This window comes from Thamnophis sirtalis, unplaced genomic scaffold, assembly GCF_051295495.1.
Source record: "Thamnophis sirtalis isolate CommonGarterSnake01/CBP01778 unplaced genomic scaffold, rThaSir2_p1.2 scaffold_2, whole genome shotgun sequence".
Lineage (NCBI taxonomy): Eukaryota > Metazoa > Chordata > Lepidosauria > Squamata > Natricidae > Thamnophis > Thamnophis sirtalis.
Window position 1 is genome coordinate 60,631,525 of NW_028261382.1, and position 18,236 is coordinate 60,649,760.

At 44.9% G+C, this 18,236-nt stretch overlaps 1 protein-coding gene across 1 annotated transcript in view; it reads left to right on the plus strand.

The window, feature by feature from the left end:
* The window catches only part of LOC106556692 (septin-2), a 58,926-nt gene that overhangs the window by 27,042 nt on the left and 13,648 nt on the right, over positions 1–18,236 (plus strand). Inside the window, exons 8-11 of the mRNA XM_087705734.1 lie at positions 6,021–6,122; positions 7,338–7,483; positions 8,613–8,696; positions 12,971–13,028. Coding sequence (XP_087561860.1) covers positions 6,021–6,122; positions 7,338–7,483; positions 8,613–8,696; positions 12,971–13,028 — 390 coding nt within the window. The remainder of the gene's footprint in view (positions 1–6,020; positions 6,123–7,337; positions 7,484–8,612; positions 8,697–12,970; positions 13,029–18,236) is intronic.

The window sequence follows — 18,236 nt, forward strand, 5'->3', positions numbered from 1 at the left end:
CCCTCCTTCTCCTCCTCTTCCTCCTCCTCTTCTTTTTCAATCAATCAATCAATCAATCAATCTAGATAGATAGATAGATAGATAGATAGATAGATAGATAGATAGATAGATAAATAAATTACTTACTCTCTTACTCCCTGGAAACAAATACAGTAGGGGGTAAGACCCCCTGCTATACCATCTTATTCCATCTTACTCTATAGGACAGAGAGAAGTAGAACTATCCCTTTTTTAGCACCGTTAAAACTCCATCACCTGAACTGTGATTCTGCCACAAACTTTATACGCACTCTGCATCTTTAACATCTGTGCAATTTTTCCTTTTTCTTTTGTGTGGGATATGTATGTGGTATGTATGTGATGTATGTTTGATGTATGTTTGTACCCACTTATTATTTTATTGTCACTGTATTTTTGTAATTTTAATCTGACTTGTGGGGACTGTATGAGTGAGTGACTGTGTATGCATGAGGGGACTGGGAGAACAACTGGGTGCCTCCTCCACTGAGTGCCATTGCAGAAGTGGTAGGGGGCCCAGGCCTATCTCCCGTCCTAGAATGATTGAGATTGATAGCCTGCCGGAGAGAGCAGAGGCTTCGGGGGGGGGTGTCTACAATTACGGGAGTGGGCCGGAACATTACGGTCACGATGGGGAGGGGCAGGTACGGTGGGAACTTCAGGGTAGCCATTACCGGGGGAGGAGGGTTCGCTACGTCGCAGTGATCCCTCCTTCCGGCCCTGTTAGTTCCACTCCAAGGCCAGATGGTGAGAGTGGTTAGGGCCCTGGTCTCAGGCTGTTGTTGCTAAATGCCAGGTCTGTGGTTCACAAGGCTCCCCTTGTCCGGGACCTAATATTAGACGAGGGGGCAGACCTGGCATGTATTACTGAAACCTGGCTGGGCCCGGAGGGAGGAGTCCCCCTCACTGAAATGTGCCCAGAAGGATTTCAGGTGCTTCATCAGCCGCGACCCCAGGAAAGGGGTGGGGGAGTGACTATCATCATCCGAGGGTCATTATTCCCTCGTAGGATCCCTGCTCCGGAGCTTGTCAGGTGTGAGTCCTTATTGGTGAAGTTGGACCTTGAGGGTCAAGTGGGCTTGTTGCTAACGTACCTTCCTCCCAACAGCGTTACAACAGGCCTCCCCTCGCTCCTCGAGTCAGTAGCCGAGCTGGCGGTAGAGTTCCCTAGGCTTATGGTCCTGGGGGACTTCAACTTGCCTTCGCTCGGTGGACACTCTGATGAGGCGCAGGAGTTCATGGCTTCCATGACGGCCATGGACTTGACCCAAGTATCCAGGGTCCGACTCACTCAGCGGGGCACACACTCGACCTCATATTCCTCTTGGAGCAGTGGAGACGTGATCTAGATTTGAGGGGCATTAAAATCTTGTCCTTGTCATGGTCTGATCACTTCCTACTGAGGCTTGACTTTCGGAGACCAATCTCCCACTGTAGGGAGGAGGAACCGATTAGGTGGTTCCGCCCCAGGTGCCTGATGGACCCTATGGGATTTCAGACTGCGCTTGGAGAAATACCTGACACTCTAGTCCACAATCCGATAGAGTTCTTAGTCGCTGCTTGGAATACAGCGGCGGCGGGGGCTCTAAACTGGATTGCGCCTTTACGGCCTCTCTGAGGTAGTGGATCCAGGAGAGCTCCTTGGTTTACTGAGGAACTCCGGGAGATAAGCGCCAAAAGAGATGCCTAGAGCGCCGCTGGAGGGCCAGTAACTCCGAATCAGACCGAGCACTGATGAGAGCCTTTATCAGGACCTATCTCGTGGCAATACGGGTGGCAAAATCTGCGCATTTTACCGCTCTTATTGCATCCGCTGAATCGCGCCCAGCCACCTTGTTTAGAATAGCCCGCTCCCTCTTGAAAGGGAGGGATGCGGACAACCCTTTACAAGGTAGGGCTGAGGAATTTGTTCAGTTTCTAACGGATAAAGTCGCTCGGATTCGGACAGATCTGGACTCCAATTGCACGGTACCAGCCGAGGTACCGAGGGAAGGTCTTGAGCGAATTTTATGGAGCGAGTTTCAACTTGTGTTCCTGAGGAAGTGGACAAGGCCATGGGAGCGGTGAGTGCCTCCACTTGTATACTGGACCCGTGCCCCTCCAGGCTGGTCTCGACCAGCAGGGAGGTGACACGTGACTGGATCCAGACGATAGTTAACACCTCTCTCCGGGAGGGGTCCTTCCCGCACCTCCTAAAGGATGCGGTGGTGAGACCCCTCCTGAAGAAACCTTCTCTGGATCCAGCCATCTTGAGTAACTATCGTCCAGTCACCAACCTCCCCTTTGTTGGGAAGGTTGTTGAGAAAGTGGTGGCCTTTCAACTCCGACGGTCCTTGGATGAAACCGATTATCTGGATCCCTTTCAGTCCGGTTTCAGGCCTGGTTACAGCACGGAAACTGCTTTGGTCTCGCTGATCTCTGGTGAGCCAGGGATAGGGGTCACTCCTCTATCCTTGTGCTTCTTGACCTCTCAGTGGCCTTCGATACCATCGACCATGGTATCCTTCTGCAACGGTTACGGGAGGTGGGAGTGGGAGGCACCATTCTTCGGTGGTTCTCCTCCTACCTCTCGGACAGGTCGCAGTCGGTGTTGGTCGGAGGGCAGAGATCGACCCCTAGGCCCCTCAATTATGGGGTGCCGCAGGGTTCGGTCCTGTCCCCCCTCCTATTCAACATCTACATGAAGCCGCTGGGTGAGATCATACGCCGGCACGGGATTAAATATCATCAATATGCGGATGATACACAGTTGTATCTGTCCGCCCCGTGCCAACTCACTGAAACGGTAGAAGTGATGTGCCAGTGCCTGGAGGCTGTCAGGGTCTGGATGGGAACGAACAAGTTGGTGCTCAATCCCGACAAGACCGAGTGGCTATTGATGCTCCCTCCCAAAGATGGTCCAGCTATTCCATCTCTCAGCCTGGGGAGTGAAATTATACGCCCCTCAGAGAGGGCCTGCAATTTGGGAGTCGTCCTGGATCCGCAGCTGACTTTAGAACATCATCTGTCGGCTGTGACCAGGGGGACCTTTGCCCAGGTTCGCCTGGTGCACCAATTGCGGCCCTACCTGGACCGGGAGCCCTTTGGATAGTCACTCACGCCCTTGTCACCTCAAGACTGGATTACTGTAACACGCTCTTCATGGGGCTGCCCTTGAAGAGTGTTCGAAGACTTCAGCTTGTCCAGAACGCAGCCGCGCGGGCGATTGTGGGTGCACCTCGGTACACCCACGTTACACCTATCCTCCGCGAGCTGCACTGGCTGCCCATTGGTCTCCAGACACGCTTCAAGGTGCTAGTCGTTACTTTTAAAGCCCTACATGGTATCGGACCTGGGTACTTGAGAGACCGCCTCCTGCCAATCACCTCCCAAAGACCTATTAGATCCCACAGACTAGGCCTCCTCCGAATTCCATCTGCCGGCCAATGTCGGCTGGCGACTCCTCAGGGGAGGGCCTTCTCTGTGGCTGCTCCGGCCCTCTGGAACGATCTCCCTGTGGAGATCCGGACCCTTACTACCCTTCTGGCCTTCCGCAAAGCAGTTAAGACCTGGCTGTTCCAGCAGGCCTGGGGCTGTTGAACTATCTAGCCCCATTTGAGGTTACGGCTGTTGTAGAATTTTAAATTGTTGTTTTTTATTTTGTTTTTGTATCCCCTCCCTTTTTATTGTTAGCCGCCCTGAGTCTCTCAGGAATAGGGCGGCATACAAACTTAATGAAATGAAATGAAATGAAATGAAAGACACCTTTAATACCCCTCGGGGGTGTGTGTTCTGTTAAGATACAGCCTGTTGTGCCTTAAAATGGCTTCTACCATACTGCTGTAAAATGACTTCTACTGAACAGCGCAGTGGAGTCGCCATGGTAATGGTTTCACAGTATTCCACAAGGGGGCTCCCTCTGGTAAGGGGGAAAATCCAACATTAAAAATTATGTTTGGTCCAGACATTTTCCCCCTATAAATAAATACCCGAGCAATGTCAGGTTATCAACTAGTCTCCTAAATAAGAATAATTTAATTATGGGGGTTTTGGTGCTCTCTGAGTTTGATAGTTTTCTTGCAAAACATTTCATCACCCAACTAGGTAACATCATCAACGCTAGAGGGGTGTGGGGTTTACTCTCTGCAAGCAAGCTATTGTATATAAAGAAAGACCAGACCCCACACTCCCTTCCAGCACAGATGATGCTACCTCGTTGGGTCGTGAAACGCCTCAAGGAAACAACCAAGCTCAGAGGGCATCAGGGACCCCACAGTTCACCTGAACTGAAGAGAAATTTCCTGACAGCTAGAACAATTAATCAGTGGAACAACTTGCCTCCAGAACTTGTGAATGCTCCAACACTGGAAGTCTTTAAGAAGATGTTGGGTAGCCATTTGTCTGAAGCGGTATAGAGTTTCCTGCCTAGGCAGGGGGTTGGACTAGAAGACCTCCAAGGTCCCTTCCAACTCTGCTATTGTATTGTATTGTACTTCTATGTTTATATGCTATATTCATACTTATAGTTTTCTCACACATGCTTGACAAACCAAAATACATAAAAATAAAATAAATACATCCTCTCAAGTGGGAATCAATGCGTGCCCTATTCACAAGCCATCCAGTGCCGTTTTTTTGAGGAAGTTCAAAAAAGAAAAGACTGTGTGAAGGGAAACTTTACATTTTGACTTCTTTTTCTTCTTTTTTTTTTCCCTGGGAAGCCTAATCTTTAAGACGCACGAAGCCCCCAGGGACCCATAAACTGAGGTCTGAAGAAACAAAATGCAGTTTTATTGTTGGGGGGGGGAGGTATGAAATGCAGTTTGTTTTCCTTGCTATTCTTCCTTTCTTTTTTTCCTTTCAGGAAAGCACTTGGCTGAACAGCTGTGGTATATTATTCAGCCACCCTTGCTGGCTTTCCCGCCATTGTTTCGGGTTTTACACTTTATCGCCAAGATCTCTGTCCAGAAAAACTGGCCTTTCTTATTCCCCATCATTGACCAACAGCAGACTAGCCAATCTTGGCCAGTCCCCGCATGTTAGGCTGTTCCTGGGAGGGTTATTCTCTTTGGCAACCTATTATTAAAACGACTGTGTGCTAATTCTTTAAGTCCCGCCTTTGGAAAATAGTCTGCCAGATTTGCAAAATGTTGCATCCGTTTGTGTTTGGATGGATTAGTCCTGGATGTTCTCTTCGGTTGATCATCATCATCATCATCATTATGATTATTACAATTGTATCACAGCGGCCAGGTGTTTCGCCGGATTTGGCATTGATTACTAGTCGGGCCCCACCCAGGGGCCTAGGACGTTGTAATGTATTTTCGTAATATGCGTGCAGATCCAAGCAGTGCGGCTTTTTGCATTTGACTGATGGTGATTTTGTCAATTTTTAACTGTTTTAAATGTAAATTTCAGTGCTTTTGGAATAGCACCCAGTGTGCTGATTACCACTGGAATTACCACTGCTGGTTTGTGCCTTATTATTATTATTATTATTATTATTATTATTATTATTATTATTGTGTAGAGAGTTATATTTTCCTCTAAGAAATAGAGTAATGGGTATGTTGAAATGGGTATGTTGTGGCCTGCCAGCAGCCAACGGAGCAGACTCAAGACAGTGAGGAGGTTGGGGAGGAATCTGGCCAGTCCTAGAGTCTGGGGAAGGCTCTGACGAGGGGCTCTGTGTCGGAGGCAGAGAGGGGGCCAGGGCCATCTGACAGTTATCAGCTGCCTTTGGAGTCGGACATCAGTGAGGCAGAAGAACAGCTGGAGCCTGTTCCCGATGTATGCATGCACAGAGCTGCCAGACGAAGGGAACAGCTAAAGAACAGGGGTCGACTTGGGAGTACAGGTGGACAGTGAATGGCCCCTCCCAGAGGAAATAGAAGAGGGGCAAAAGGGGAGTGGAGTTTGCAGGAGAACAATTAATTCATTAGTTCAATTCTTTCTTTCTTTCTTTCTTTCTTTCTTTCTTTCTTTCTTTCTTTCTTTCTTTCTTTCTTTCTTTCCTTTGGCAGGTGTTAGATGAAATTGCTGAGCATGGCATCCGGATTTACCAGCTGCCCGATGCCGACTCCGACGAGGATGAAGAGTTCAAAGAACAGACGAGGATCCTGAAGGTGAGCCAATGCAACTGTGTCATTACCGACAGCCCTAGACTAACGGCCATTCGTTTAAAACCCCGTTCAAAGTTGGAACGCTGCTGCGCAAAAGCGAGGAGGACCAGTTGTGAAGTCCCAAAGGTGCTTTTTCACAAGGCTTTCTTGTTTTTTCTTCGAAGACCTTAAAAACCAGAAAGTCCAGTTGTCTCTTGGGGAAAAAAATGCACCTTTGGGACAACGGTGACCTGGATGACTGAGAATCTCCATAGACACCAGTTGTAAGTTTCCCCCCCCTTTTCCCCCCCTCCCCAGTGCCATGGTAACTTAGAAAGGGAGTGGTCTGGTGGCTTAGAGGTGGAGCTCCCGCCTCTAAACCACCAGGCTGAGAGTTCGATCCCAGTTAGAGGCAGATATTTCTCTCTCTCTGGGCACAATGAGAAAATATCTGCCAAAAAAACCCTCTGCATTGGCAACAGGAAGGGCATTAGGCCATCAAAACACTCAGCTCCATTCAGCTGCCCAGACTCCACCCTGCAAGGGATTACAGGGCTGTTGAAAGAAAGAAGATGATGGTAACTTAGAAAAATTGCTAAATGAATGAATCTTTCAGTGTTAGGCCCTTGGATTCTTTCTAGAATCTGCATCTTAAGAACATTAGTTCCTGGATGCTTTTCTCTAAAAGGATGCATTTCTGAAGGGGGAGCAATTTTTTGCTGTTTGTGGGGTCAAATCATGGGTTTTTGGAAATATAAGTTGTGGTTTTTCATACGTGTGACCAGGGCCTCTAAATCTGACAGCTTTCAGCCTATATATTTATGTATTTATTATTTACTAGCTGATAACCCGGCATAGCCTGGTTATGTATTTATCCCAACCCTGTATTAGAGGGAGCCCCCTTGTGGAGTACTCTGAAGCCGTTACCATGGCAACTCCACTGTGCTGTGCAGTAGAATCCATTTTAAGGCACAACAGGCTGCATCTTAACAGAACTCGGATCCAAAATGCACACTATTCACTGTCAAAAGTATTGTTCCCTGCATGCGCCCTGTTCCCTGCACAGCAGAGATCCAAAGAGCAGCTGGCCGGCAGGAGGCGCGCCCATGTGCAATGGAGAGGGCTCTGCATGCCACCTATGACATGCCATAGGCTTGCCATCACGGGGATAAATGATGGTCTCTCAGCTTTCCGATATGAGGTGTGACATGGAATTCTTCCTCTTCTTGACTCCCCCAGGCCAGTGTCCCTTTTGCTGTGATCGGGTCCAATCAGCTGATCGAAGTGAAGGGGAAAAAGATTCGAGGCCGCCTCTACCCCTGGGGGGTGGTGGAAGTGGAGAACCCTGAACACAACGACTTCCTCAAGTTACGCACGATGCTGGTGTAAGTCCCAGACCTTCTTTGGCCTCTCTTTGTAGGGAAGTCCCGTGGGTTATGTCAGCTAGCAAAAAGTCTCATGGATATCACTGAGATGAGAGAGAGAGAGAGAAATGTATAAATAGAGATGGATGAAGGTATAGATATGGACGGACGGACGGACAGACAGACAGGGATGACAGATAAGATAGATAAAATGCATAAAAGATGAGATCCCAGATGGATGGACGGATGGATGATAGAGATGGATGATAAGCTATAGATAGATAGATAGATAGATAGATAGATAGATAGATAGATAGATAGATAGAAAGAAATATACAGTAGGTAGGTAGATAGGTAGATATGATAGATATAAGATGATAGATAGATAGATAAATAGATAGATAGATAGATAGATAGATAGATAGATAGATAGATAGATAGATAGATAGATAGATAGAAATATACAGTAGGTAGATAGATAGGTAGATATGATAGATATAAGATAGATAGATAGGTAGGTAGGTAGGTAGGTAGGTAGGTATAGATATGCATATATATAAGTAGTCTCAATGATGGATGGATGTGTGGATGAATGAGTGGGTGGGTGGATGGATGGATAGATAGGGATGTATAGATATGCACGTATATAGGTAGGTAGATGATGAATGGGTGGGTGGATAGAGATGGATGGATGGATGGATGGATGGATAGATAGATATGGATAAATATGGATGGATGGGTAGATAGGTAGATATAAATACACGTATAGATATGGATGATAGATATAGATGGATAGAAAGAAAAAGAAATTAAAAGAAAGAAAGAAATGTATCGACTGATAGATATGGATAGATAGATATGGATGGATGGATGGATGGATAGAGACAGATAGACAGAGAGAGAGACAGAGAGAGAGTGAGCAATTCCTGATTGTTTAGTCTTAATTCCACTTTGCATTTTTGGAAAGAATAAATTCCAGTCCAAGGGTTCCCTCTACTGGACAAGTTTCATGCTACACTTGAAGATTTTGTCTCGTTTGTTGCTAACAGCAGTCCGCGCTGCAGAAGGTTTTTAAACAAGCCATATGGAAAACATATACCATTGGCTTCATGTCCATTCTGATCAACCTCTATTGTGTTTCTTCTTTCAGGACACACATGCAAGACCTCCAAGAAGTAACCCAGGATTTGCATTACGAAAATTTCCGGTCAGAGAGATTAAAAAGGACTGGCAAGTAAGTTATTTCTTCGTGTCTCGTTGCTTTCCCTTGTTGGCTGCAGCTTTGAATCTCTCTTTAAAAACTTTCCCAACTTAAGGTTAAGATAAAGGTTCCCCTCACACATATGTGCTAGTCGTTCCTGACTCTAGGGGGCGGTGCTCATCTCTGTTTCAAAGCCGAAGAGCCAGCGCTGTCCGAAGACGTCTCCGTGGTCATGTGGCCGGCATGATTCAATGCCAAAGGCGCACGGAACGCTGTTCCCTTCCCACCAAAGATGGTTCCTATTTTTCTACTTGCATTTTTTACCTGCTTTCGAACTGCTAGGTTGGCAGAAGCTGGGACAAGTAGTGGGAGCTCACTCCGTTATGCGGTGCTAGGGATTCGAACTGCCAACCTTTTTGATTGACAAGCTCAGCGTCTTAGCCACTGAGCCACCGCATCCCTTTCTAAAAGCAAACTGCAAAAAAAGAGCCTCAAATTTCCTTTTAAATGACCCCCCTGGGAGGGTTGATTACCAGAAACTAGCTATAGATTCAAATAGCAGAATGCCCTAATGGTTACGACCCTAGGCTTGTCGACCAGACCCTGATCGTCGGAACAAGCCGGTTCGGCTCTCAGCTGATTGTCGGAGCTACTGGTTCGCCTGAACCGGCTGAATCCCACCCCTGCTTTGAACAGTCACTCAATGAATGGTTGTTAAGTCAAGGACTACCTGTCATTAAATAAATCGTGGCACGACAAAACCGCGAAGCCCTTATCCGCGGAGACATAAGCACGTCGCTAAAGCCGCGACGTCATCACCACACGTCATCACCGCCGCGACAACAGCGCGGCAACAGAAGGGCGCTTTAAAACGGCGCTGCAGCAGAAAGCCGATTTCAATTAAGGTAAGGGTTAGGATTAGGTTTAGGGTTTTGTTTTAGGGTTAGGTTTAGGGTTAGGTTTAGGGTTAGGTTTAGGGTTAGGTTTAGGGTTAGGTTTAGGGTACTGAGTGCTTGGGAATGCGCGGATTTGCCCTCCGCGATTATGTCATCGCGGTAGGGTCGCGTTTTTCCTTAGCGCTTCAAACGGCGCGAATTAGTCTTCACGCTTATGTCTCCGCGCAGAAGGGCTTCGCGGATTTGTGGTGGAACCAAATAAATGGGAAGGTAACAGTATTCCATTGCCTGTCGGCGTATAATCATCCTGACCATCTGACCATGGAAGGGTTTAAGGGGGGGGTGTCAAACTGGATTTCTTCGAGGGCTGGATCAACATTGTAGTTCTCCACAGGCCGGCCTGATGTGGGTGGGGTGGTGAGGGAGATTGGACAGATACATCCTGCAACACTTTGCTGGCCAAAACAGGGCATGGGCGAAGCGCGTGAGGCCCCCTGCACCCCATTTTCAGCCTGGATGACCTCCTGCAGCACTTTGCCAGCCAAAATGGGGCACGGGGGGTCGTGCGTGGGCTCCCCCCATACCACATTTTGGCTGGCAGAGTGCTGCAGGAGGCCATCCAGGCTGAAAATGGTGTGTGTGTGGGAGGCTCATGCACCTCTCCCCCCCCCCCGCGCCCAGGGGTGGGTTTCTCGCCCCGTTCCAACTGGTTCGGTTGGAACGGGGCCGGCGGTGTCCTCGTGCACGCACGTGGTGCACGCATGCGTACTAGTGTCTGTGCGATGCTCCAGCTGCTCCTGGAGGATCACGCAGGCGCTGTATGCGTCCTGCGCATGCGTGGAAGCGCAGAACTCGACAAAACCAGGTAAGGAGCGCGGGCGGGCGGATGGGCCCTTCGCCGTTCCCGGAAGTTACTTACTTCTGGGTTCGCCGACCAACCGGTTTGCAGGGACCGCCGCAAACCGGTTGAAACCCACCCCTGCCCGCGCCCCATTTTGGCTTCCAGTGGCACCGCGAGCTGGTCCCATGTTATTTCCAGGCCGGCCCCGCGGGCCAGACTTAAGCATCCCGCAGGTCAGATCTGGCCCCTGGGCCTTGAGTTTGACCTTCCTGGTCTAAGGCTAAGGAACGGAGATGAGCACTGCCCCCTAGAGGCAGAAATGACTGGACAGGTGAAGCCCTTTACCTTTTAAAACACCTTTTTCTCTCTAGATTCGGCAAAAATAAGGATTGTGATGGCAGATCCTCCCCAGAGGTTAAGATTCTAGCTAAGAAGGATGTGTGAAATACCATTTAGGAGGAGATTTGTCCTATGTGCGAGAACAAACACCACGACTTAGAAATTCAGAAAGCTGTCATAGAGCAGGCTATTTCCAGAAGTGTAGATGCTTCAGCTTTTGACAGCCCAAACACCAGCGAATCTCCTGACCCCCTTTAAAAACTGACAAATGTATCCTTGCATAACCCTTTTTTTTGTGTCTGTGTGTGCAACTTTTGCAACTTCAGGACGTGTCTTCAGGATGCCACCAGTCTCTAAAATCAGTCTGTTTATCCTTCTAATTCTCTCTCTTCCTCTTGTATGTTTAATTTTAACCATCTTGCTTTACAAAGAATTCTGGGGGGTAAAAAAATTGTATACTTAAAGGCTGTTTTCTAATTTGAATTTAGCCGACCAGGAGCTTGAGGTGGAAGGTTGCTCTTTGAAATTTTGTTTCGTTTTGTTTTGCATTGCACCTTACTAGTAACCGGTTCACCCACAAAACCGTGCTCGACTAAACCACGTCGCTGACGTCATCAACTGGGCGACAACAGCACGGAGACAAAAGCACGCTGTAAACCCTAAACCTAAAATTAACCCCTAAACCTAAACCTAATCCCCCTAAACCTAACCCTAAACCTAACCCTAACCCTTAACCTAATCCTAAACCTAACCCTAAAGCTAACCCTAAACCTAACCCTTACCTTAAGTTGAATCGGCTTGCTTTCAAAGCGCTATTTAAAGCGCCCTTCTTTCTCCGCGGTGGCTGTTGTCGCCCTGTTAATGACGTCAGCGACGCGGTTTAATCAGGCGTGGTTTAGTCGAGCGTGGTTTTGACGGGTCACGCTAGTAACCAACCTGTTCCTTTGCTTTCTCTTTTGATACACCTAGAGCATATACAGAAAAACATTATTAATTCAAGGAGTGAGCATGTAGGTGTGTGTATAGTTCTTGCCTTTGTGCATTAAAAGATAAACAAAAAAGAAAGAGTAGAATAGAGAATAGAGTAGAGTAGAATAGAATAGAATAGAATAGGAGGAGAACGAGAAGCAAAAGGATTAAGTAATAGAATAGAATAAGATTAGATCAGGATAGGATTGGATAGGATAATAGAATAGGATAATAGAATAGAAAGAAGGAGAAGGCGAAGCAAAAGAATTAAGGAACAGAATAGAATAAAATTAAAATAGGATAGGATAGGATAATAGAATAGAAAGGAGAAGGAGAAGCAAAAGGATTAAGTAATAGAATAGAATAAGATTAGATTAGGATAGGATTGGATAGGATAATAGAATAGGATAATAGAATAGAAAGAAGGAGAAGGCGAAGCAAAAGAATTAAGGAACAGAATAGAATAAAATTAAAATAGGATAGGATAGGATAATAGAATAGAAAGGAGAAGGAGAAGCAAAATGATTAAGGGACAGAATAAAATAAGATTAGGATAGGATAAGTTAGGATAATAGAATAGGATAAAATAGGATAGGATAATAGAATAGAAAGAAGGAGAAGGAGAAGCAAAAGGATTAAGGAACAGAATAGAATAAAATTAGAATAGATTAGGATAGGATAGGATAAGATAGAATAGAATAGAGAGTAGGAGAAGCAAAAGGATTAAGGAACAGAATAAAATAAGATTAGAATAGATTAGATTAGGATAGGATAGGATAATAGGATAGGATAGGATAGGATAGGATGATAGAATAGAAGGAGAAGCAAAAGGATTAAGGAGTAGAATAAGATTAGAATAGATTAGATTAGGATAGGATAATAGGATAGAATAGAATAGGATAGCATAATAGAATAGAATAGAATAACTTTATTGTCACTGAATGTACACTAATCGGCAATTATTAAAATGAAATTTCGTTGCATTCAGCTCTCAAAGCATCTCCATCTCCAATATACACTACATACACATGACTAAATAAATAAATACAAAATTATGCATATACCCACATATATGACACAGGGAAACAACCCAGTCTACTTCGGGTGTGCACACGTACATGGTGAGAAAAACGGATCTTGCGTTTTCAGTAGTTCTCTTTGTCTGAATTTGGCTTTCCCTGCCAGGTTTCACAGGGGGGAAAAAGTCCACAATCCAAGTAACTGTCAACTTGGCCCAACTGAATCCATCTTATATTTCACAGGCCTGCAGAGGAAGAAGTCCTGGACAAAGACAGGATCCTTCAGCAGAAGGAGGCTGAGGTAAGGACCTAAAAGCCAGGCTGGGGAATATCGGTTGAGTTCAAATTTAGTTACTGTTAACCAACAACGATCGTCTTTTGGAAGGATAAACATGTTCTGACCTGGGCTTCCCAAGAGCATGAACACGACTCCTCGTCCCGGTGAAACCTCTTTTATTTAGTTTAAAGGGAATTCCTCTCCAGCAAAGTCCCGCCCAACAGTCTTTCAAGAGATTTCACAACTACAGACCTTTATCAGGCTTGGAGAGCTGCCATGCCGATATCTTCCAAACGCCACGCTGTAGCAGCAATTCCTTGGCAAGGAGTCAGGAACAGATCTTCACCCGAATGAATTGAACTAATGGCCTCCTGCAAACTCCACTCCCCTTTCGCTCCTCTTTTATGTCCTCTGGGAGGGGTCATTCAGCGTCCACCTGTGGCTTTATTCCCAAGTCGACCCTTGTTCCTTAGCTGTTCCCTTCTCCTGGCAGCTCTGTGCATGCATACATCGGGAACAGGCTCCAGCTGTTCTTCTGCCCCACTGATCTCTGACTCCGAAGGCAGCTGATAACTGTCAGATGGCCCTGGCCCCCTCTCTGCCTCCGACACAGAGCCCTCATCAGAGCCTTCCCCAGACTCCAGGACTGGCCCATCTTCCTCCCCAATCTCCTCACTGTCCGAATCTGCCGCCAGCTCTGCTGGCCGCTGGTGGGCCACAACAGCACATTTAAGAGCCAAGCAAAAGGAACAGTAAAGAGGCAGCAGATGCCCTCCAAACCTGGCGATCGAACTTATTATACACCGTATTTTTATTTAGTTAGTTATTGGGAATTTTATATAAGAATTGCAGAGTTCTTCAAGGCTTTAAGAGTTCTCTTTTATAAATCCGGTAGGGGGAAAAAAAGATTACCCAGATCTCTTTCTTGGTTTCTCATTTGTAAATTCCCTTTTACATTTGAGAAACTGAGCCAGTTGCTTTTGCAGAGATCCAGTGAAACATCCTTTTCTAAGTCATTCTCCTGGCCTGTCTGATGTAAGTCCATTTTCAGTACCATCTCTTATCTTGTCAAATAACATTCATTCGAATGTTTAAGTTTAAGTTTAAGTTTTATTTATATGCCGCCCTATTCCCTAAAAGGGACTCAGGGCGGCGAACAACTTAAACGGGAAGGGGAAACATACAAGTACAAAATAAACATTTAAAATGACCAACAACCACACCTGTCGAGAGGGGAAGGGAGCTCATCAACCCCAGGCCTGCCGACACAGCCACGGCTTTTTGGAAAGCAGGGAGAGAGGTGAGGGTCCGAATCTCCGCGGGGAGTTCGTTCCAAAGGACCGGAGCTGCAACAGAGAAGGCCCTCCCCCGAGTCGTAGCCAGATGGCATTGGCTGGATGTTAAGCTATCCATAGAAGCAGACTTCACCACTGAAATTGTTGATATGGTGGCTACTCTCTTCTGATTCCATTCTTCAAAAACTTCCTTCGGTATTTTTTAGTGTCATAACCATCTTGCAAGCCAGTTTATCCTTCCTCTTACCTAAGAAACTGCCTGTTCTCTAAAGCAGTGTTTATAATGCTCAAGTAAGATGGAAAAGCAGGACTAAAAAAGACACAGGAAATGGGTTTGCATTCCTTGGACTTTGTTGGGAGTGCAAACATCAATTTCCCTTTTAGTGTTTTACATTCTGAACAGTAATAGCGCTTGAAATTCTGTTTACAAATCTGGAAAGTTTATATAACCTTTTGAGCATCTCTCTCCCTTTCTCTCTCTCTCTCCCCTCTCTCTCTGTCTGTCTGTCTTTCTGTCCTCTCTCTGTGTGTCTCTCTCCTCTCTGTCTTTCTCTCTCCCTCTCTCTTTCTCTCCCTCCCCACCTCTCTCTCTCGCCCCTCTTTCTGTGTCTCTCTGTCTCTCTCCTCTCTCTCCCTCCCTCTCTTTCCCCCACCAGTCGCTCTCCCCTCTCTGTCTGTCTGTCTGTCTTTCTGTCCTCTCTCTGTGTGTCTATCTCCTCTCTGTCTTTCTCTCTCTCTTTCTCTCCCTCCCCACCTGTCTCTCCCTCTCCCCTCTTTCTGTCTCTTTCTGTCTCCTCTCTCTGTCTCTCTCTATCCCTCTCTCTCTTTCCCCCACCTGTCTTTCTCTCTCCCCTCTCTCTCTGTCTCCCTCTGTCGTCCCCCCCGGTGTGTGTGTGTGTGTGAGAGAGAGAGAGAGAGAGAGAGAGAGAGAGACAGACAGACAGACAGACCTTGGAGGAGTGCCAGACTCACCAGGATCAAGATATCCTGCTCAATAGTTATTCTGGGTTTTATCAAAGAATAAAAATCCTTGACTTTTGAGAACAATTAATCTTTTCCATGCTTTGTTCCAGCTGCCAAACTGGTCTGTTTCTTACTGGTATTCATTTAGTGTTGTTTTCCCTGGACTTTTGCTTCCCGAACTGCCTTTAAATATCTATATCTCTTCTTCCAAATATAAAGCTAGCTACTTTTTCCCAAAAACAAAACAAGTCTTGAAACAGGAAAGTCCTTCCGAAACAGAAACAAAAAAAAACATGTTTTGAGTCTCTCAGGTCTCAAAAGTCCACCGGTTTTTAAATCTGATCTCCCACATGTAAAAAGATGTCTTCTCCTCCTTCAATTCAGCGTCCTCCGATAGCTTTCTCTCTTCATTTCAAATATTCCGGTCAGAACATTCACTGTTGCTCGAAAGAAACACAGGGCGGAAAAGTAATTGGCATTTGAGCACTGAGCTTAGGTCGATATTGGCTGCCGTTAGCCCTCGACTTACGACTAACAAATTGAGCCCCCAAATTTCTGTTGCTGAGCGAGCCGCTTATTAAGTGAGTTTTGCCCCATTTGATGGCTTTTCCTGCCACCGTTGCTAAGTGAATCACTGCAGCGGTTCAGTTAGCAACACGGTTGTTAAGTGAATCTGGCTTGTCCGTGGATTTTGCTTGTTGCGGAAGGGGATCCCATGAGCCTGGGAACAGTGCAGCCGTGATAAATATGAACCGCTTGCCAAGCGCCTGAATTACGCAAGAGTTCTAAAGCCACAACAGAGCAGGATGTTGTACAAATTGGGTGGCTCCTTAAATCCCCGGGCCTCTTAAATATGTAGAAAATGCAGGAATTTGGAGAAGATAGTGGTGGTGATGATGATAATGAAGGAAGTGAAGTAGGAACAATAATAGAGATGTTTAATCTGTGCTGAAATTACTGTTTATGCTTAGATATGGGCCAATAAAGAATTATATTCTATTCTTTTTACATTCTATTGTATCCTATCCTGCCCTATCCTATTCTATGCTATTGTTTTTATATTCCTTTTTATATTCTATTCTATTCTTTCTATATTCTGTTCTATTCTATTCTTTTTACATGATATCCTATCCTATCCTACCCTATTCTTTTTCTATTCTATTCTTTTTACATTCTATTCTATCCTATCCTATCCTTTTTATATTCTATTCTATTCTATTCTTTCTATATTCTATTCTATCCTACCCTATTCTTTTTCTATTCTATTCTTTTTACATTCTATTCTATTCTATTCTTTTTCTATTTTATTCTATTCTTTTTACATTCTATTCTATTCTATTTCTATTCTATTCTTTTTACATTCTATTCTATCCTATCCTTTATTTTTCTATTCTATTCTTTTTATATTCCATTCTATTCTTTCTATATTCTATTATATTTTAATCTTTTTACGTTCTATCCTATCCTATTCTATCCTATCCTACCCTATTCTTTTTCTATTCTATTCTTTTTCTATTCTATTCTATTCTATTCTTTCTATATTCTATTCTATTCTATTCTTTTTACATCCTATCCTATCCTATCCTACCCTATTCTTTTTATATTCTATTCTATTGTTTTTACATTCTATTCATTCTATCCTATCCTATCCTATTCTTATTCTATTCTATTCTATTCTTTCTATATTCTATTCTATTCTTTTTACATTCTATTGTATCCTATCCCTATTGTTTTTATATTCTATTCTTTTTATATTCTATTCTATTCTTTTTACATCCTATCCTATCCTATCACGTTCTGTTCTGTTCTATTCTATTTTATTTTATTCTATACTATTCTTTTTCTATTCTATTCTATACTTTTTACATCCTATCCTATCCTACATTCTATTCTATCCTACCCTATCCTACCCTACCCTACCCTACCCTATCCTATTCTTTTACAGTCTATTCTGTTCTATTCTATTCTTGTTCTATTCTATTCTATTCTTTTTATATTCTATTCTATTCTATTCATATAGCAATAGCCCTTAGACTTATATACCGCTTCACAGTGCTTCACTCTCTTATGGCACATTGACCCCAACAATTTGTGCCCTCATTTTACCAACCTCAGAATGATGTCTAGCTAGTCTGATGAAAAGAAGGACTAGGGGTGACATGATAGCGGTCTTCCCATATCTCAGGGGCTGCCCCAAAGAAGAGGGAGTCAAGCTATTCTCCGAAGCACCCGAGAGCAGGACAAAAAGCAATGGGTGGAAACTAATCAAGGAGAGAAGCAACTTAGAACTAAGGAGGAATTTCATGACAGTGAGAACAATTAACCAGTGGGACAAACTTGCCTCCAGAAGTTGTAAATGTCCCAACACTGGAAGTTTTAAAGATGTTGGATAACCATTTGTCTGAAATGGTGTAGGGTTTCCTGCCTAAGCAGGGGGTTGGACTAGAAGACCTCCAAGGTCCCTTCCAATTCTGCTATTCTATTCTATTCTACTCTACTCTACTCTACTTTATTCTAATTTGGAAGGCTTGAGCCATTGGGACTCAAATATATTCACATTTATGAATCCACTAGCAAATAGATTTTTAAAAAAAATGTTTTTATAGTAACGCAGACATGCTCTTGGCTGAATTCTTCATCCTCCTTCCTGCCGCGGTTATTTTTATTAAAAAATTCTTCTAGTCTTTTCTTGTTCGGTTTACCGTAAATGCCAGAATGGACGGGAAAAGAAGAAAACAGATTGCTGTCCATAAATAGCATGGAGCGAGCAGTGGGTCATACTTGAAGAATGTGGCTTCTGCAAAGAAGTCCCACGGGAGAAAATGATTCCCACGGGAGAATTGAAGAAAATAATAATTGCAAGCTGGTTGTAACAGCTTGTGTGTTTTGGCCACATTCCTCCAGATTAGTGGCTCGTTGAAACATACCTTGAATACCAAATAGCTTGTTACAGCATCGTGGGAATATCTTCCCA